This window comes from Epinephelus fuscoguttatus, linkage group LG16, assembly GCF_011397635.1.
Source record: "Epinephelus fuscoguttatus linkage group LG16, E.fuscoguttatus.final_Chr_v1".
NCBI lineage: Eukaryota > Metazoa > Chordata > Actinopteri > Perciformes > Serranidae > Epinephelus > Epinephelus fuscoguttatus.
Window position 1 is genome coordinate 11,573,611 of NC_064767.1, and position 21,754 is coordinate 11,595,364.

The 21,754-nt window shown below is 40.6% G+C and overlaps 1 protein-coding gene across 7 annotated transcripts in view; it reads right to left on the reverse strand.

The window, feature by feature from the left end:
- LOC125903655 (inactive ubiquitin carboxyl-terminal hydrolase 54-like) overlaps positions 1-21,754 on the reverse strand; it is a 69,811-nt gene that overhangs the window by 20,030 nt on the left and 28,027 nt on the right. For all 7 annotated transcript variants that reach the window (XM_049600704.1, XM_049600702.1, XM_049600705.1 and 4 more), the window contains 6 exons: positions 14,536-15,473; positions 4,357-4,449; positions 4,138-4,272; positions 3,881-3,994; positions 983-1,065; positions 386-488 (listed from right to left, as the gene is read on the reverse strand). In XM_049600704.1, coding sequence (XP_049456661.1) covers positions 386-488; positions 983-1,065; positions 3,881-3,994; positions 4,138-4,272; positions 4,357-4,449; positions 14,536-14,742 — 735 coding nt within the window. In that variant the 5' untranslated portion in view covers positions 14,743-15,473. The remainder of the gene's footprint in view (positions 1-385; positions 489-982; positions 1,066-3,880; positions 3,995-4,137; positions 4,273-4,356; positions 4,450-14,535; positions 15,474-21,754) is intronic.

The window sequence follows — 21,754 nt, forward strand, 5'->3', positions numbered from 1 at the left end:
ATGTTACGGTAGTTACTTCTTTATATGTATCTCCTACTTATTCAGTCTCTTTTTCAAACCCTGTGCAGACTAATTTGGAACCATGTTTGAGTGCTGCTTTGGTGGTGGCATGTCATTGCACTTCACCTGGTTAAGGGGCTAAAATTAGCGTGTTCAACCACATGTTGTATTTCCATTACTGCTAATCAGAGTGGGAGTCAAAAAATACTCGTGGCTACAGCAGAGTCATTTGACCCAGGTGTGAATGTCCACAGTAACCTTTCCCATTACATGCAAAAGCCTGATTTTAGCATGTGTAAGTGTTTTTTTGTGCGATGGGCAAAGGGGCTTTACATTCAGATGAACAGTGCAATTTAATGTTTGATATTTATATTTTGTGTCTTACAGGACAGCTGCGCAGGTCTCCCATGCTGGCGTTTCGCAGCAGCTCCCCAAACATGCCAGGAGTCGCTTTCTCCCTCGACTCCAACATCTTCACTGCCTGGTTACTGGAGAAGAAGAGGAGGAGGAAATGAGATCTTCATAGCTTTGTGACTCACAGATATTTGTCATAGTTTAGACTTTTACATTTACTCTTACTTTCGAACAAGAGTGCTTGCATAAAAGACATTTTCATGATACGATTCTTACAAGTACAATTGAACCATTTCACAAACCCGACCAAACAAAGATGGCAAAATAAGGGTGTTACATATCATAATATAAAATAACAGGATTATTATTCGTACAAAATAAATAATAATCTGATTAAAAGACAAAAATAAGAATGATAGTAAAAACAGAAACAATTTAAGACAAACATGAGTCACCTGTGTGTGTGCACAGCGATTAGTCGGTTGCCTAGGTGACCCTGGAGTGTAACCTAGCGACAGGAGTGTGTGTGTCTGTGTCTGCGTGTGTGTTTAGGGGGCTTAATTTTCCTCTTCTGAGATGAGTGCTAAACATAGCGTCACACACAGACGCACACCGCACATACACTTACCACAAGGAGGTGGTGGAGATATAGTGGACCATCTGAATGAAGGGCAGAGGATCTGAGGACGCTCCACAGCTGCTGCACACACACTGACACGCAAATACACAAAGACACAAAGTAAACATCACGTCAGACACTTTTGACAACAGGAGTTTGACTTGTAATTGAGTGATATTCACAAAACTCACAATATTTTTGACCAAACACCTCAACATAATAATATGACAATATTTTGAAGATAGATAGAAGATTTTGGACGAATGGACAAAATAAGCGCAACGTTTCCCACAGAATTAGATTGTGTGGTGGGGGCTGATACTCAGCGTTGTTTCCATGAAAACGCAGCCAGTTGAAGTAGGTAGGAAAAACTATATGCAGACTGGTCTGATGTCAATGAGCCTGTTAATATATGGTATAAATATGCGTTTCAGTGATCCAAACACAAATGGACAGCCAAAAGGCATCTCTGTTCACACCTGTGCCTATCATGCATCTCCAACTGACCACTTGTGTTCAGATTTCGCAGGGGCAATGATGTCTCCTGACAGCTTGCAGTTACACAACGAGACATCTTATAACTGATGTTATCGTTTACAGCAGCCAGGAGACAAGATTTAAAATTCATTAACTCAGCTAAACAAGAGTAAAGCCACTGTTCCATATTCCTTAAAACTCAGGATGCAACTGGCGATTATTGTCATTGTCAGTTAATCTGCAGAACTGATTGTGTCGTCCGTGAAATGTCAAAAAACAGAGATAGTGCCTGTTACAAATCTCACAGTTCAGGGTGACTTCTTGCCCCAACAGTCGAAAACAACAGATCCCCAGTTGACAATTATATAAAACAGAGACAAGCAGAAAGAAACAGAAATTATGTTCGTATGTTCGCAATCTTTCAAGTCTGTCTTAAGACAAGTTGTCCCTGTGACCATTAAAACAGGTTTTGTTTGCTGTAATAATTCCTCCTGAAGAGATAGAGAACTAAATCCACAATCAACACAACCAGGGTTAAATGGGAGTTCTGCAGTCTGAGTTTGACAAATCAAGTATCTTCAGAAGTCTTGTTAGTATAAAAATCCCTCTTCGTATTTTCTCTGTGTTTCCCTGTGGAGCTGCAGTGGGGGGAGAGTAACACAAAGAGGAGTTTTTGTATTAAAAAGAGTAAATCTAGGAGCTCTCTACTTGATGCGTCTAACTCTAATGCCTCATATCAGCTTCAGATAAACGTCAGAGTATATTTTTACACAGAAAGTGGGATCTTTAAATGTCAAGGATGAGCAAGAGGAATGACTACAGCATGCAAAACCAGTTTCACTGTTCATACGGTGTCATGAGTGTTGTATTTATTTCATTTTACCTTTATCAAAGTCCCTTTCTCAAGAAAGGTATCAGCCGTGCAAAATAACACCATATTAAATACAACATACTCCACATGATACACTAAAATTCTTACTAAAGCAGAGGAACCGCTATTTAACTTGGTGGCCTCTCAAGAAAAACAGCCTCATACTACTATCACCACATTCTTCATGATGCCCTTGAATTTATCAATGGATATAAAAGTTTCTAATTTTAGATCTTTTTGCAGATTATTCCACGCAAAAGCTGCATAACAGGAAAATGAAGTTTTCCCCACATCATTCAAAGCCCAGGGTACATTAAAAAGCAACTACTTGGAGGAGTGTGGCTGGTCACTGCCAGAGCTGAGACAGAGAAGGATACAAAGGCAGGCTGGAAGTTTATTTAGTTTTGCTTTGTAGGTATGCTTTTTTTCCTACGACTGGTCAGTGATGTTGAACCAACCAAATCATGAAGAATGCTGTGGTGAGTAAGGGTCTTTGCATTTGTAATGAAATGTAGAAATGCACGATTAACTAAATCAAGACTCCGTAAAATGGAGGAGGCTGCATGCATATACTATTTAGCACCATAATCAATCACAGACGGCAAAGTAGCCTCCACAAGTTTTTCTTGGAATATTTTTTTCATTTAAGGCAGACTTGAAAAACTATGAGCCTGTCCTGTTATCTGAATGTATAGTTTTAAACATAACAGGTGAGAATTGTTTTTGAACATGTTTTTTGTCATTTGTTCCAGAAGAGAAGAACTTAGCTGGTGTACTGTGACTCTCCTGGTTTTACAACACTTTTCACTCTCAGGGTACTTTCACACTTGCTCTGTTTGGTTCTGTTCAATGAAGCTCCAGTTTGTTTCCCCCCCGGTGCGGTTCGTTTGGGCAGGTGTGAACACAGCAATTGCACTTAGATGCACACTAAAACAACCGGACCGAGACCTTCTTGAAGAGGTGGTCTCGGCCCGGTTACAACCAAACTCTGGTGCGGTTCGTTTGTGGTGAGAACGTGTTCCGACCTGGATGTGAACCAGCTGCAGTCACATGACACATTGTTTGGGTTAAACATGAGCATGTTACAGTCCTGGAGGATTATTAATGTGCACCTCCTCCTGTACTACCTTAATATGCACATTCAGCACATCCAATGCATCAAAACATTGTTTTCTAGTTGGAGCCGCACCTCGTTTTCAAACTGTATGGTTTGACTAAAATGAACAATGACAGCAATATAGTCCACGATGACCAGCGCTAAAATCAACCTGTGTAGTTGTCCCTCCATTGTGACATTAGAAAGTGTCACATTTATCTCGCAAGTGTACTCTTCTTCAACGTTTGCTTTACTTCCTGGATTTTTCCCACATGGAAATTCTGACCAATCAAGAGCAGCTTTCTCACACAAGGCATTTGATCTGGTCTGTAAATGCTGCCGTGAGAACACGAACCAACTCTAGGCAATTATGCAACTTTGTGACAAAAATTAGTCCCTGATTCAGACCAAAGCAAGACAACTCTAGGTCTGAAAGCACCCTCAGACTAAATCTAAGTCTCACCTGTTCAAAGAGCGTCATGGCGAACTTCTGGTGCGGGATGCAGTGTCTGGCTGTGCAGATGTCTTCTTTGGTCTCGTCTGCGATGTGGAAGTGAATCCTCATCAGGATGTTTTCCTACAGAAACACACAGAACAGAAACAATCATCAACTGTTCATGTGGTTATGACACAAACAGTAAACATGTCCTCTAAATAAGTCATGTTACTTAATGTTTTCACAGCGATGAGCGAGGAAAAACTGTGCGTGTACTGTCTTACAAAGCACTCTGCAGCATCGTCCATGATGCCGAGCTGAAACCTCTGCTCGTCCTGGAAGGTTTTGGCGAGCGCGCTGCGAAGAGCGTCGGACGGTAAAACTCTCTCACTGCTGTATTGAAACTGGGCGAAGATACTCTAAAGATACAGACAGGCAGTCAGTGTTAGGAACAGGAGACTGGCCCAGGATCAGCTTTAAGCATCAGTCAGATTGATTCTTACCTTCAGAGCACAGAAAATGCACGAGTCCTCCATACACTTATGAGTTGTCAGCTGACGAAAACTACGTCTGAAGATATCAAGGTGCCACAGAACCTGAGAGGACAGAGACGGTTAGAATATTAGTCAAGGACACAAAGAAAATAACACACAGTCATGGCGCAGAAGACAAAAATGAGGAAACAAGAGGGGAGGATCAGAAATTCCACTCCAGACGGTGTCAAATAGATCTTACAACTCTTCCATAAAAACTTAAAACTAAATATTGATTTCGATCCCCGATGTACTGAAGACAAAAAAAGAGTCAAAACTGTCTTCTTTCAGCAGAACACCACCTCTACCTGCCAAGATCTGATCCTAAAATCTTAGCGGACAAAGAGCAGAAAATAAAGACTTTCCCATTTCAAATAAACCTGATACAACCATCCGAAAAATTCTCAAAAACCCTCTCTGTCCATCTTTTCTGTCCACAATTGAAAATTTAAAGCCACTGGAACAGTCGACCAAATCAAGAAAACTATCTTGAACACTGGAGTTCAACTCCTTTGAAATCCTCACCTCTGCAGGAGGAAGAGAAAAAACTAAAAGCAGATACTGGATTCTCTCCGATCAGAGTTTAAGACCTTAAAATCCTTAAAAATCTGAATGAACTTCCTGAGAACTGGTGTGTCTCAGTGCTGCAGCGGCTGCTCCGACTCCACTGAAAGGCTCAATGTGACGTGTTTATATCAGAATGGCTTTTGGCCAATCACCTGTCAGCACAGCCGCCACTGACCTGAGACCACAGCCGGCCAATCAGAGAGTTTTTTTTACTTTAGTGACCTGAGGACGAGCAGAAGTGTGTGTGCGAGAGAACGAAAGAGACTTTGTCAAATACACCAAGTAAAGCTGTGTGCGGAATACATGAGTGTTTGTGTTAGAGTGTCAAACTGTGTTCATCACCCTCTCCATCTGCTTCAGGAAACCATCTGGAGTGCGTGACGAAGATGAGAGTGTGTTTGAGAGAGATGGAGTGTGTTAAACTGAGAGTGATGTTGAGAGAGAACGCGTGCGTGTGTGACACGATGACATGATGTTGCATGTGTCAGAGAACGAATGTCACAATGCATGTGTCTGTCTTCGTGCATGCGCTGGTGTTTTCATCATTTCATAAAACTTAAGTATCTAATCTAGATTATTTTGGTGTGAGTTGCCGAGTGTTGGAGATACCATCTGTAGAGATGTCTGCCTTCTCTTGTTGAGTTGAGGCACTGCAAACCATCCGTCAGATATGAAACACTCCTATTGCCTGAAAACCTGATGTGAACGTACCTGGACTTTAAGAGCTACATGTGTTTGTCTTGAACTCGAGTAAGTAGATTTATTTCTTAATCAGTTTGTTCTAAAAGCAAAGTGCAGCAATTCACCAGCATTTTTTTGATTTCACCACAGATTCATAAATATATCATGGAGCTAACATTCAGGTTCTCATAACAACAGACACTACTTTGTAAGGGTAGTTGTGTAAACTGCGAAATGTAAATTCACTTTCTTCTGTCCAGTTCAACCAGTCCTGTGTCAGTTTCAGACAGGACTCTATGGACCAGAACTGCAGTTCAGCCTGCCTGAATACACTAAGATCACATGGACACACACACACAGGGATTTTAACCAGCTGTGACGGCGGGTTGTGAAGGCAGCCAGAGGTTTCATAACAGGCTCAGAAACCATCAGCAGTTCACACTGCAAAGGAGGAAATTATTATCTAATGTTTTCATGCTAAATGAACATATACTGTTTCATTCAGCGTTTATTTATCTTTATATATATTTATATTCTGTACCTCTCTGCTCATATCAGAATATTTAGACATCTAGCTTCAGCTTACAAGAACAATATATTAAGTCAATCCTCTTGTTCTCAGACCTCTCTGCCATCCAGAGACTTTGGGACTCTGCTCTCCCGCTGAGTGTCAGGAATCCAGACGTGGAGGAATTTTTTCATCTCTGTATTTATGAGGAGGGTTTTAAAAAGAGCCGCGGCGGTCTGGAGGTCAGAGTCAGAGAGGCTGGCATGTGAATGGATGGTTGTAAGTTTGAATCCTTGGACTGAAACTAAACTTGTCACAAAATGTCACAAACTAAAAGAAAGTGTTTGGATTGTAAAGACTAAACCTGCAACAATAAGCTGATTAAGTGATAAGTCCATCGGTAGATCTATTTATACAATCAATCCACCATTTTAGTCACCAGACACTTGCTGGTTTTACTTCCTCCAATGTGAGGACTGTAATTTTGGACAGTTAAACAATGGGTATTTTCCAATATTCTGACATTTTATAGACCTAATGATTAATCCATTCATGGAGAAAATAACCAGCAGATTAACCGATAATGAAAATAATTGCTAGTTGCAGCCATAATACAGACTATAATTTCAAACAAATGGTCTTGCCTTCGAAGAAAAACTCCAGCATCAAATCTGAGCCAGAATGAGTCAGAGAGACAATAAAAAAAAACTAAAAATAAATAAATAATTCAAGTTACACCTTAATAATTCAAACATAATCCTGGTGGTGAACTCACAAACACACAGTTTAAATAATAAAAAGGGGTTAAGCAACTATCTGATTTTTAAAATGGGTCATGTTTGCAATTTATACAGCCATTTATCAACAAAAAAAAAAACACCTTTTCTTCTCAAATGGACGGAATGGACAGAAGGTGTGTTGGAATAAAAGCCCTGAGGTGTAAATCTGGTGCATCTTTGGACAGGAGTCCTCAGTGAAGCACACTGTGGTGTCAGCACTTTGGGTGTGTTTGTTTTCTCCTTCCTGTCCCCCCCCACCAGGGCCAATATGTTGCTTTGTTCCTGCAGGACGAAGCAGCAGCAGCGTTCAGCAGGTCAGTCAGGTAACAAACCCTGAGCACAGATTAGTAACAACCCTGCTGGCTTTACATGTTTTACACCACATTCTATAAATCATTCAGCAGTTTTTAGATCGACCTTATTAATCAGTGTGTCTGTAAAATGTCAGAGAACAGGGGTGATTCCTGTTGTAGTTTCCCCACAGTCCTTTGTGACGGATTTTTCTGTCACACCAACAGTCAGATATTCAGTTTGCTTCAATGTAAGACAAGAGATGCATCAAATTATCACATCTGAGATCACTGTAGCTCTTGTTTCAGCTCTTTTTTTATTAACATTAACCTGCAGAGACTTGAAACCTGCAGCAGAGAGGCAATCCATCACAGTTAGTGTTGAGTCTATTTTATCTTTTCTGTTAAGCATATGTTGACTCCTGCTGATGATGCAGACATTTGACACCAGAACAGGAACCTTTATAATATCACAACCTTGTAAGACTTGTGACTCAAACACATCTGGTGCAACAGGGGTGAGACAGAAGGGAGATGTTTTGTCAGAGCTGTGAGGGGGTGGGAGTGTCAGTCGCGGAGGTAAACCACAGAGGAGCGGAGGAGGTTGCACCGTGGATTTGAAGGCATTTTTTGAATATCTAAAGGAGGTGCGTTCAAGTAACGTTACTCCTTAACACACTGTGTCAAGATAAAATATGGTTACTCAACACTGACTGATGGATTTTAAGTTATTATTCTGATGAATTGTTTGAAGATTAGATTTACTACAGCAACCCCTTGCCTTTTTATTCAAGCTTGTTAAGGGCATTATTGAGCAACTGACACTGAAACGGGAACCTGTTCCTATTTAAAGGAGCAGTGGGTTGGAGTCATAGGATAAGTGGCATCCAGCGGTGAGGACAGCAGACTACAACCTGCTCAAAGTTCTCCCATGTGCCAAACGTGAACTCCCAGTTAGGATTCCCTCAGTGTTCATTGTTTAGGAGGTTTTTACTGGGAGCGGAATTATCCACAGAGGTGTCTTCCTCTCCAAACAGTTTCACGTTAGAAATCAGTGCTTCTCTGACACTATTCAGCTCATTAAAGACAGGCTGCTAACCTAGCACCTGCTAATGTGTGTTCACCTTTTTCTCTGACAAGTTAAGATCCAGACATTCATGAGATTTTTACTGGGAGCACATCAAACGGACCCAGTGATTTAAACCAGTAAAAATACCGAATAAAGCCATTTCACACTAAAAATCTGTGTTTTTCTGATGCTACTCATCTGGAGGGGCTGCTAACTGCAATGGCCGATGAGAAAACTCAAATGACCCTATCTAGAGCCAGTGTTTAGTTTGTCTTTTCTGGGCTACTGTAGAAACATAGCAGTGCAACATGGTGATCCCCGCAGACGAGGACCCGCTCCCTATGTAGATACAATCGGCTCGTTCTAAGGTAATGAAAACACAAGAAAAATACTTATTATATTGTATTCCACTTCTGCCAATCAAATCTCCTAAATCCTACAGACTGGACCTTTAAAATTGCACACATTTTAATGCTAAGCTTCCGGGTTAACCCTCCACGCACAAAACAAACCCTTCATAAAAAATAACATGTAATTATAAAGAGGATTTTCAACAACCTAAAGGCATGAAATTTACACATATAGAGGAGTCCTCCCAGCCATCTGACTGTCCTCATTTACGCTTTAACCGCAGGGTGCATATTATCAATATATTAAAAGTTGGTTTTCATACCAGTAAAGTCAAACCTACGGCTGGCTTAACAAAAGGAAATCAGTCTAAAAACGGATGGAGGATTCTGACAGACTGGATTTCAAAGTGTTGATGATTAAAGCATTAAAACCTGCTGGTACAATCCTGATGAGGGTTGACGTAAAAAGGTGATGTGCCTAGTTGACCTGTGTTAGATATGATGAATATCAAATGATGTCCCAGTTCTATTAAACTAATGAGTCATTAACTGAAGTGTCTGATCAAATAAAGTCAAACAAAATGAATCAGAGTCAGATGTTTGTCTGCTGATGCTGACAGATGGATGTTTTTCTTGGAAAGCTGGGTGTCGTGAGCAGTGGGGAGGATGAGGAGGATGACGGTGTGTGAACAGCTGAACTGAAGGCCTCAGCTGCTTGTTACCACGATGTTCTTCCTCTTCACTTTGTCTGAGACACATGTCGGAGTTGCTGAGCCTCCTGACGAGTCCTCCGGTGCGCCGCCACGCCACGCCGCCTCCACTTCCCTCAGCTCAGCTGCCTGCAGCCTCACAATCCTTTTGATCACTTTAGTTTGACGTTAGGCAACAGTGACGACTCCACACGGATGGACAGAGAGCTAAAGGGCTGCCGGAGGGGCCGCAGGGGGTCAGGCTGGTGCAGTTGGCCGGTGAAGAGGAGTCATGAGGAAGTGCGAGTGTTCACGGTACGCTGGGCTCAGGGGGAGTTCAGATCCTGCAGGGCAGCAGACTGATACCTGAGGCAGACAGCTACTTCACACATTAGCTATATGTGTCATACTGAGATGTGTCTGTATTGTTAATCCATGCAAAATCCTTTAAAAGCTGGGTGTAGACTGGTATTTTGAAGGGTGCAAGTCATATTTTCCACCTCTCCTACATTCCTGGAGTGTTCCTGTGATGTTCTGAGCATATTTTACTGCAGTATTAAGTTTTGAGATATAAGTCAAACGTGCACAAAAGGAAATGTTCTGTATTTTAACAAAAAGTTGAGGAGTTGCAACAATTAGTTCATCAACAGATTATTAATCAGCAACTGTTTTTAGTCAATCAATTGATCATTTTAGGCATTTTCAAAGCAAAAATAACAAACATATGCTGGTTCCTGCTCCTGAAATTTGAGGACTTTTTTCTGTTTTATATGATGGTAAACTGAATCTCTTTGGGTTTCAGACAGATGGTTGGAAAAACAAGACATCTGAAGACATCAAGTTAGACTTGATTGATCAGTTATACAAAAAAATAATTGGTTGATGCAGCCCAGAGGATATTTAACAGTTATTTTATTTTACAAACTGCAGGTTTTGCAAGAGTTTTCCTGAAAATGTACTCAACTCCTTCACCATATTTATGACTTTAAGTGTCTTTAAACAACTATAGAGTGATTTTATTTGTATGTTTTAGACTTTAGAGAAGTTTGATTTATTTTTGATGCATAAATATGTTAAGAAGAAGGTTACCAGGCAGGAGTAGCTGCAACACTACAGTGTGCTGCTATACAATCTTATTTGTTTGTAGCAATAGCCATTCAATGTATTTAAATCACTTGATTACCTCTGTATGTAGGTTTTAATTTCTAGTGGAGTTCTCACACACAAGAGGTACTGACAGGAAATGATGCAGTATGTATTCCAGCATCACTGTTTTCTTTTCACTCTCCTACAGCCATATCAGAGCTCCATTAAGTTATTGTTAATGCTAAAACAACACTTCCTGCCGTTGCTTCATATTATAACACTTTCACAATAAAAGCCTCCCTGCATTTCAGTTTAACAGTCACAGGAAACAAGGTATGTTCTTTACAAAATGCTGCCAGACTCATGGTGGACAAAGTAAGATTAAATTCGATGCAGCAGAACCATACACATCATCCACATTTCTTTCTCGTCAAAACCTGGCACCAGCATTACCCACAATGCAACTCAACCACAGACAATTCAGTTGGACATTTAAGTGTGTCACTCTCTTGGCAGCTAAGGTAGCCTGGAGCATCAAGCCTGCAGCAGGGATGAGCAGCAGCCTACAGAGGTCTCACTTCTTTCTAACTACACATCTCAAACTCTCCAACTTGTAGTCTTAAACTGACGCCGATTCAAGTGACATCCCTTAAAGACTTATTTCAGACTTCACACAGCTCCCTCTGGAGACACTAAAGGCTTTATACTACTTTTAAAACAAGCAGTAGAATCCCGAACACCTGGAGACACGCTGAGGTGGAAAATCGGTCGGGTGCAACTTTATAGAAATACAACGTTAAACACAGTCAGGGTTTTTTCTGATGACAGAAGATACCGTGATGTGTGTGTGTGCAGTAACCTCTGACCTCTGGCTGTGTGTAATGTTGCTGCTGACCTCACACCAAGCATCAGTTAAACGATGTAATGAGTGTTTCCTCTTCAGCCCAGTCTGTCATTTCAGCAGCAGCCCCACCCTGCAGGGTTAATGAGTCAGCCTCCGTTTAAACCAACACCACCAATAATTAGTGCTCTCGCACACACTCCATTCCTCACACTGTCGTAGACGTTATTGTTGAGGCAGACAATGCACCACCTCGTCCTCAAAAAGCTGATGAGTCATAAATGAGCGTAATGTGCAGCCTGGGAGGTGTTTGAGGCTCCTGGAGCTGCAGAGGCTCATTACAGGCTCACATAAGTATGGAGGAGGTTATCAAACTGGTTGTTAAGTGGATGGTGGAGTCATCTGTCTGACTGCTGTTTATCAACCATAGTATTGACTGTCTGACTGACTGGCTCAAAGGCACTGTGGTGGAACTGAGCCTTCTGTCAGCGTCTGGATGCATTCAGCCTCAGTGCTGCTGAGTATTACACACATCCTGATGCACATAACGGCCCTTTTTACACACAGCATGTTTCTTTTAATGCACAGCTCATCAGTAGTATGCAGCCATGTTAGCAGCTCTGTGAGGCTGAACATGAACATCTGAACCACATTTCATGACAGTTCATCCATTAGTTGCTGAAACATTTCACAAACATGAACCTCATGGTGGCACTAAAGGAAAAGTGAACTGAATTAGGGGTGAAACAGCACCAGAATACTGCACCAGGTCAGGTTATCTGTGGGTGCTCAGTGGGTGACCCCCAAAAAAGGTGATTCACAGGTGATATTTTGTCTTAATCGTAGTTCCCGGTTCGGTTCTGGATGATGTGGGTTGGATTACGGGTGTTGGATGATAAAAATATTAACATAAAACAGGAATGAAATTAATTTAGTGTATTAACATTTAATGCTCTGACTGCTGACATTGTAGCTCAGCTCTGTTTTCAGCACCAGCGGGAATATGAGAGCCGTTTCAATGTCTGTTACTAACAGGCACGTTAACTGTGGAGATGTGCTACTCAATATTATGAGAATAAGCAAAAAAATATATTAATTCAAATGGTATTTCCTCAATTACCTTCGTTTTAAAATATATTAAATTAGTATCACATGTACGAAATGCCCCGAAACGATCACTATGTGCTGCCTAACTAAATTATTTGAACAGTACATAGTTATTACAGGATTTGCGGTTTAGGGTCAGGCCACAGAACTTGTGTCAAAGGCTGAGGTAGGGTTGTGGAAGTAAATGGTTATATGTATGCAGAGGTTGCGCTAGACTTTTTCGTCGCCGGTCATTTTGACCGACAGGGTTGTAAAAATCTGGTCATAATCTATCTTTACCGGTCATTTTAATTTTCGTTTTTAAATGATAATAAAGATATTCAAAGACATTTAGTTTTCATTCGTTCGTTTTTAATAAATCCAACAAGCAAGTTATAAAGTGTGCATTAATAAGGACATGAACGAAAAGATGAACAGACATCCACACACCGCAGTGCTTCAGTTTGGCGTCTACTCTACACATGAGCTGCGAGCACTTCTGTCAAGGTGGATAGAGCGGATCGTACCAAACAGGAAGTTGGACACAGAAAAGATGAGAGAATCCGGCCAATTTTCAAAATAAAATAACAACAGCATGCACTGAGTACTGTGAGGAGAAAATACCGTGTTTATAATTTAAAATAGCACAACAGCGCATAACCGAACACATTTTTAAATACCCTAATCACTTCATTACAATTTTAATTTCGTGTCACTGAGCCTACAGGCATAACTACATAAATAAAATGGTCAGAACAATATGCCCTATTCATTCAGTGTTTATCCAACACGCTCAATACATGGACATGCAATGACAAATTGACATTAACTTATTACGTTATAAAAAATGATTAAAATATGGACTTACCCATGTTTAAAATGACCCGTTGAAGTGAAACAACGAGTTCTGACGGGAACAGACGAGTGGAGTCGATGTTTAACCGAAGCGGAGAGTGCAGGAGAAATGCGCTGCCTGTGTGGACAGTCAAGCGCCTGCTTGTATACTCACAGGACTTCTGCGGCACTAACGCATCTGGTATGTCCAAGCCGTTATGTTAACAACGCTACATGAAGCACATGAATGACTTTTTCTCTGCAGTGTGAAAACGGCAGCCACTTAAACCACTGACTGTGCACTCCACCGCCAAGTGGGCAGGGGTGGTAATTGCAACCAGTCAAATGACCAACGGCCTTCAGATTTTTTGGTCATTGTTGTAAAAAAACGGTCAATGACCGAGAATATCCGGTTAACGTGACCCCTGTATGTATGAGTGGAGTACTGCACGTTGTGATTCTGGTTCGGGTCTTGATAATCAGACTTGTGCAGACTCTGAACAGTACACAGAAATCATGGCTCAGTACACACCTGGTTAAAGAGTAATGGTTTGGTGACAAAAAGAAATGCATAAGGGTCCATTTCTTTCCATTTATACTGAACAGACAGCAGTGCAAGTATCAAAGACAGTCACAATCCTCCTGCTGGAGACTGAGGTACTTTGGTTTACTGTTTTCATCATCAAAAATAAAGGAACATTTAAGCATTTCTGTATTACACTGTACAGATACTGTAAAAACTTGCCCATGAATGCAACAGGTCACAACAGGCTATAACAGTGAAAAGCATCTCTTGTGCTCCAAAATTGAAAATGCTAAGTATGAGGTCATTTTTCCTCATCCCAGTGATCAGCACATCTGGGTAGTGCAAGACGAACAAATGTCCGTTAGCATGTTTGATGTGTTCCATTCACAGACCACACATTGGACTGGAATTCTGCTGATTGTTTCAGCTCTAAACTAAATATCTTTGGGTCTGGACAGTTGGTTGGACAGAAGATGACACCAGAATAAGTCAGCTGAAGGCTCAGGGGAAACTGTGACGTTATAGACCATAAGATTTATCAATTAACCTGGAAGATATCAGCAGATTAATCAATACTAAAAATTCTTTTTAGCTGCAGCTGTAATTTATTCAATCAAATGCCTCCTCTTCCTGTCCTGACAGGAAATTCAGAGGACCATGAAGGTAAGTTAGAAGGAGCACTCTACAACAGGTACACTGAACTTCCTGTCAGTGGTCAATATATGTGCACACTCAATGCAGGTCTCACAGCAGGGGTCAAAGGTCAGAGAGAAAGGCGGTGTATGTATGTGAGTGAAAGAGGGAAGTCAAGAGAGTAGGAAATGTCAGAACATGTGCGCGTACCTGCAGGGCGCTGTTCAGGAAGCAGCTGTTCTGTCCTGGTTCGTTGCTCAGCCCTTTACTGGGAGCGATGGACGTCATGGTGCGAGGTGCCAACATCCCCTGCATCCCGCCACTACCAACAACACCACCAACACCAGCGCTGCCACCAGCGCCGCTTCCAACTCCTCCACCACCACCTGACGCAAAGTAGTTTCTCTTCCACGACATTTTCCCCGCTTTCTCTTCTTCTCCCTCCCCTTGTGTGTCTCTCGTCCTCGCTCCCTGCAGGAGTCAACTGCCTGTCGCCCGTTCTCGTATCGAAGGAGACAGAGCCATGTCCTCCAGCCGAGGGGAGGATGAAAGTCAAAATAGGATGAAGACTCCCAACAGCAAGGTGGACAAGAGCAAGAAGAGGAAAAATAAACTGTGAAAAAGTCTGAGCAGGAAAAATAACTCTGCTCCAAAAAAAATTAAGTTTCAGAACACAAACTCCTCGAGTAACAGCTTTACTTCAGTGGCTTAGTGTTCTTTAACTTGAACTTATTTCTAGCTTTTGCATACTTAAATTCAAAAGGAAAATCCAAGGACATCCAGGAGTTTTGTATCTCAAGTTTACACCCCAGAAATCCCACAAATTTTGTTCCTTGTTGTAAGGTCAGAAGATTATAAATGTGCTGTATCCTCTGTGTGGATTTTTACATTCCAGTTCCACAGGTTCTGTATTCAAGGATCCTGTTTTTCAAGGACTTCCAAAGATCCTCTGCTTTATATTCCAAGACTTCCAGGGACTTTTTCCTCAGTGTGCTGCAGGTGCGACAACCTTTGCCTTCCTTTCACACACCAACACGTGCAGTTAAGCTGTGGCTGCAACTCATCCTCCTCTCCATCATCATCATGATCACCGCAGCCAGGACCAACAGCAGGGGTCACAAGTCAGAGGTCAGAGGCTCAGGATGGATCTGCAGAAGAAGAAGGAGAAAGAGTTTGAGCGGTTTCTTCTCTGTTAGATTGTGTCTTCACGACACAGGGATTGTTTCTACTGTTGTGCTGATGCAGTTTATTTCAGATAAAAATTAGATCAGAGATATTTTACGACCTTTTTAATACCGCACAGAAGAAATTAAAAACCTTTTTCACCGCCACAAGAGTCAGCGAATGACAGGAAATGAACAAAAGGGATAAATACAATTATTTATTAAGAACGCGTACACATCACGTTGTTGCCAGTACTTTCTAGCTGTGTATAACAATTCCTGGTAACATAATGAATCATTAAAATGACCTGAAGCCATGGATCGATTACTTGACGGGCCTACTGGGCACAGGCCCAGATTAATATTTATTGTAAAGTCACAGAGCTTCATCTAAGGACGCAAAACGACCTCAGAGAGACTCAGAATAATCAATATGTTCATTAAGTGCCTATTAATATGGACACTTGCTCATTATGACTTAATAAGATACACCTAACCTACAGTTACTGAGGAAAGAATACAATTAAATTACAGTTACTAATCAAAATGTTGGTGATTACAAAGGGGTTACATCTGAAAAAATTATTTTCTGTCAAAGCTTTATATGTAGAATAAAACATTCATTCTGTTGCTTTGTATCTTTTTACAACGTGGGAATATGTCCTTTTGGCACAGTCTATTTCCAGACCTTTTTTTTAGTTTATTTGCCCAGTTTAAGACATTCATTTAAAACGTAATCAAATGTAGAGTTTAAATTACTTTGATTGGGTAATTAAAAGTTACATTAGTTATTACATTTTTAATCATCTGTAACCAACTACATCTCAGAAATAAGAGTTAACAGATGTTACTGTCTACAGCGGCAGCAGCAAGAAAAAATATTAAATAACTTTATTAATGAAAATCTAAAAATCCTTTTGTCTTCTGAATTCAATGCTTTAAGAGTTTAAGACCAAAAAGTCTGTGTTAAATGCTGCTGATCCTGACATAAAAGTAATCGGATGCAGTTGTCTTCTGAGGCCATGATGTAAAGGCTTTGCATCTCTATCTGGGGATAAATTTAGACATTAATATAAAAAACAAAGCTGTTAAATATGCGGCATGCTGAAGGAAGCTGTGAAACTTAAGTGAAGGAAAATGTGAAGATAGTGTGCTCAGTAATGCAGACAGAAACCCAAAATTGCTCTGCAAATAGCAGGACCTGTAATAACTGGATTTAAGGCCTTTAAATCTCTTCTAAGACTTTATAAAGAGATAATTTAAGGCTTTTCCAGACGGAGGAAATCTTCCTCCTCCTCCTCCTCCTCCTCCTCTTCACACTGCAGTCACAATAACAGACAGAAGCATTTACAGCCTTTTCTGTGTCTCTCCACTCATTCTGTCAATACTTCTCTCTGTCTCTGTGGTTTTATTGTCCTGACTGTCTGCTCGTGCTGCCAAAGCCCTCGCGGCTATTTCTGACAATTAATACAAAACACACACACATTCAATGAATGTTAAAACACAGACAGACTTTAAAGTGACAAAAATGCAAACATATAAAGTAAAGTCTGTCAGAGCTCAAGAGGAATAATCTCTTTGATGAGATGAGATAAAACGTGATCTATCTCAAGGGGAATTGTTGCGCAGCAGTAGGAATAAAAAGTGGAGACGAGTGCAACTATAAAGAGTGCAAATAAACAAAATATGAACAAAAGCAAAAGTTCAAAATAAAATATAAAAAGAAGAAAAACTTAACTGAGTACATGCAGGATTAAAAAGGCACTTCAGCTACTGTATGTGCTTCTGAACATGTATGTGTGAGATCAGGGATGTGTCACTCTAGGGAGCACTTGTTTACTACAAGAGGATCAGCTGACAGGACACACGCACACACACACACACACACACACACACACACACACACACACACACACAGTATTAAGCTGAAGTTTATCTTTATGACTCAGAGGATCCAGGCAGTAAAAGTCGACTGACAGCAGAGCGGCAACACTCGGGCTGAAGTCTTGAATAATAAACAACCACTCATCAGATTTACATTTCAAACGTTTCAAACATCAGAATAACTCAGCATGCAAAATGATTAATGAGAAACATATGCATGAGCACACATTGAAAAAGATTTGAGACAAAGCTACGGTAAACCTTTGACCTTTTCTCGAGCTGTCAGCTTTAAACACAAAAACAAACTAGTCAGAACTCCCATGATGCTCAGCGAACCGCCACAACAAAGAGTCAAACGGCTTCTTCACGAAAACTGGGTTTAAAGCTTTCTCAAAGTAAATAAATAAGATCATGAATGAATCAACACAGAGATGGGAAGTGTGTGTGTGTGTGTGTGTGTGTGTGTGTGTGTGTGTGTGTGTGTGTTGTTGTCTGTGTGTGAGAGAGGTAAACTGCCGGTCAGAGCAGAGGGAGGTGAGGAAGGATTAGCCTGATCAGACTCTGTCTGTCTGCACAGGATTAGACTGTCTGTGTGTGTGTGTGTGTGTGTGTGTGTGTGTGTGTGTGTGTGTGTGTGTGTGTGTGTGTGTGTGTGTGTGTGTCTATCTGTCTCTTGCTCCTCCATTAACAATGTTAGTTGTGCTAATTGCAGCAGGTCAGCAGTTTAAAGCAGAAGCAGCAGTGTATGTGAGAGTAAATGATTTTAATGTGTTTGGCTTGTTTGTTTATTATCCCTGGGCCGACAACAAATAACAACAGATCAACCGTCTTCAACAGCAAGACACAACAGCCACCAACAGGAAGTGGGTTACTGTCTGAGTCAAGAAGACACATTAACATTAATAGAAAAAGTTGAAAACAAAATTGATCTGCAAATATTTTAATAGCTGATTAAGCTTTCAAATATTTTTTAACTAAAATTTAAGTGCTGTAAATGTGCTGTAAATTACAGTCATCATTAAACTATCTTTTTATTTTCATTAGGTCAGTAAAATGTCCAAAAAAGTGAAATATGCCTGTTAAAGTTAACTAAAGCTCAAGTTGATGTCTTCAAAAAAACTTGTTTTTGCAAAGAAATTTGATTAATTGACTAAATATTGCAGCTATAAATTATTAACTACTGATTAGTTTTGGCTAGTTATAAAATGGCAAGCAGCCCAAAACTAAGTAGCAACCTCAGAGGGTGAAAAATGAAGCCAATGAGGAAGTGCCAAAAACTGTAGTTCTCTGAATGGCCACTTGAGGTTGGCTCCGGAAGCCAGTCCCCATAAAGGCTCAACTTTACAGCAGAAATAAACATGTTTACAGCCTGGTATAAAAACAGTATTGGTCTCTATAGATAATTTCCAACTGGACGTGGGGTTAATTTCTATATAACTCACCCGTGTGGGCTATTTTGAGTGACAGGTTGTCTGCGAGGCGATAATACAGTCTATGAGTAGCATCTACCCCTCGCTGCTCCACAGCTTTACCCTCTCATCTAAATATGGTCACTTATGGCTCCAAAAAACAATCTATGTCTATGTCCAAAACCCAAAGATAATTAATAAAATATAAAAAGGTGGGGGCTGTTGCCGCAGTGGCCCAGGTTCGACTCTAGCCTGTGGCCCTTTGCTCAATGTCATTCCCTCTCTCTCTCTCTCCCCCTTTCACGCTTAAGCTGTCCTATCAGTTAAAGGCACAAATGCCCCAAAAAATAGCTTTAAAAAAATAAAAATAAAAATAAAATTTAAACAGGTGAGTTACACAAAATGGTTTATGGGGATTTGCTCTATTTTGTCACGAGCCTTAAATGGCCAGCTGATGTTCTGCAGTTTTTTGCACTATTGCAATGGCTTCATTCACAAAGTTAATAACAGGTATTTTCAAATTGGCATCATGATGACAGGTTTGTAAATTGGTCACTAAAAATAAGATTTTTTTTCCAATCACGTTCTTTGCATTGAAAATGGATTTTAAAAAAGAGAGATATTAGCACATTAAACTGTCTCAGATGCAGGTGCATTGGAAAACATCACTTAGGTCTTTGAACAGCAAACCCCGCACAATGCTTTTGCTCAGATTCACAATTAATTAGTAACACTTACATTTCTGTCCTACTGGACCTTCGTCAAGAGCGTTAAACACCATCTTTCACAACAGTGAGCTTAAATAGAAACTGCTCCGCCCATTTCACAGGTGGGCACTGGTGTGGGGGAATTTCTGGGAGTATTTCTCAATAACTGATAACAACCTGTGCACCGTATGTCACATACAGTACCGCACAAAGAAAAGAACAAGGGAACATGAAAAACATAGGAAAAACCTCAAAAACTCAGGCTTCTTATACAATGAAGTCTATTTACAAGATTATTTGCAAAAAGAAGCTTCGCAAATCATTAAAAAAAGTAAAAAAAAAAAAAGTTTAAAAATACAAATTACTTCCAGGCTTGTGGAGAAAAAGCCTTATTGATTGACTGATTGTCATCAGAGCAACACAAGTCCATTTAAACAAATGACAGTGAACACTAAAAAGCATTGCAACTTCGTCTTCTTCAATAAAGTGTTAACAACAAGCCTGGACACATGATTAAAATCACTGCCCAACAAATGGCAAACACAAAACTGAGACTGAAGACAAATGCTTCCACCTCACAGACAAGACAAGAGTGATGATTTTGTTCACTGTTGGTGGTAAAGTATCATTTTTACACGTCCTAGTTATTTATTTATCTATTCTTCATCTCAGAGGGAAAAGGTTTTATGTCTTGGTGAACCTGAGTTTGGGAACCTGGTGTGAAAAGTCTTGAGAGAGGCTAAATGGAGACAAAACGTCTTGATGACATTTATGAGGCATGGAGAAGCTGTTCCCTGCTGCCATCACATCACAGCAGCGAGGAGGAAAAACCTCTTTCTCCTGAATGATTACAGCTTTTTATATCCTACAGAAACACATTAGGGTCCCAAGGTCGAATCAACACCAGTGAAATGTTAATTAAAAAAGGGAAAGAATTGCAAAATTAAGACTAAGTGAGAGGCAGTTAGGGGCTTACGGAGCCAGCAGGATTAGACAAATGGACCTTGATAAAACCCTGGTGACATTCACACCGAATAACTGAGCGTAACGCACACAAACACGATGGCACTGGCGTCTCTGTTTAATGCTAATAAAATTAAAGTCTGTATTAAAAACTTTTCAGGAAATTGGAGAAGGAGCTTTTTATCTTAAAGGGTCATTTAACCCTAATCTGAGTGTCTTTCCGTTCAGACAGTTTATTTGTCCAGGTTTGGAGATATCTGTCTTCAACACAATGGGAGTAAATGACAAAAAATGGCTATTGCTTTCTAAATGAATCGTTTAGTCTATGAAATGTTGGAAAAAAGGGTCAATTTACTGCCACACAGGACAAACAATGAACAGCCAAATTTAAGGAGCTAGAACCAGAAAATATTGATAAAGCAGAGTTTCATTCACGGTTGTCAGTCTGGTATGAAAACACTTTCAATAGCAACTTGCATTATTAGAAAAAGTGGCCAACTATGCAACCGTTATCACTAAAAACAGCACTGGTTTTGGATGTTTGGAAGTTACTTGAGTAATGTCAAGTATACCACTAATGTGATATTTTATAAACATGGAGAAAAAAAATCTGGTCAAAAATATTTATATTTCCCCAAATCGTTCAGCCCTGCCCACAGCATTGATATATAGAAATTTAACTTTTTCCAGAAACACAGTCCCTCCCTGATACTCTGAAAAACATACAAAGGAAAGGTTTTTGTGGGAACTAAGTAACTGCCACTCAGGAAAAAGCTCTTCTGAGAAATTCTGATTTCAGTGAACCACCCCTAAAGACAAACATTTCTCAAGACATTAATATCCACAATTATCTATTAGTGACTGAAATAAATAACTGACTATTCAGTCTGTGAATCGATATTATACTGACACTGGACCTGGATGACGTCTGTGTACCTGGACAGCACACCAACCAATCAGAGAGTCAAGATTAGTTCAGCTGGTTAGAGGTCATTTCCTCTCCTGGTGAGCACCGAGGCTGATTTGGTGTAAAATTGGTTATATAACAAAATGCCAGTCTGTCGCAGAGGCTTTACAGCCACAACACACACACGCACACACATACGCACAAACACACACACACTGCTATAATCACCTCTAATTCGCCAGGCTGGCTCAGTGCCGGCTCCATGCAGCCACTCTGCAGGGCTGACGGGAGAGCTGCCAAGAGACTGGATACTACTGGGAACACTGGGAGCACTGGGATGAAGCCAGCAGGGATGGAGACATGGAGAGGCAGAGATAAAGCGTCTGGCAGCAGACA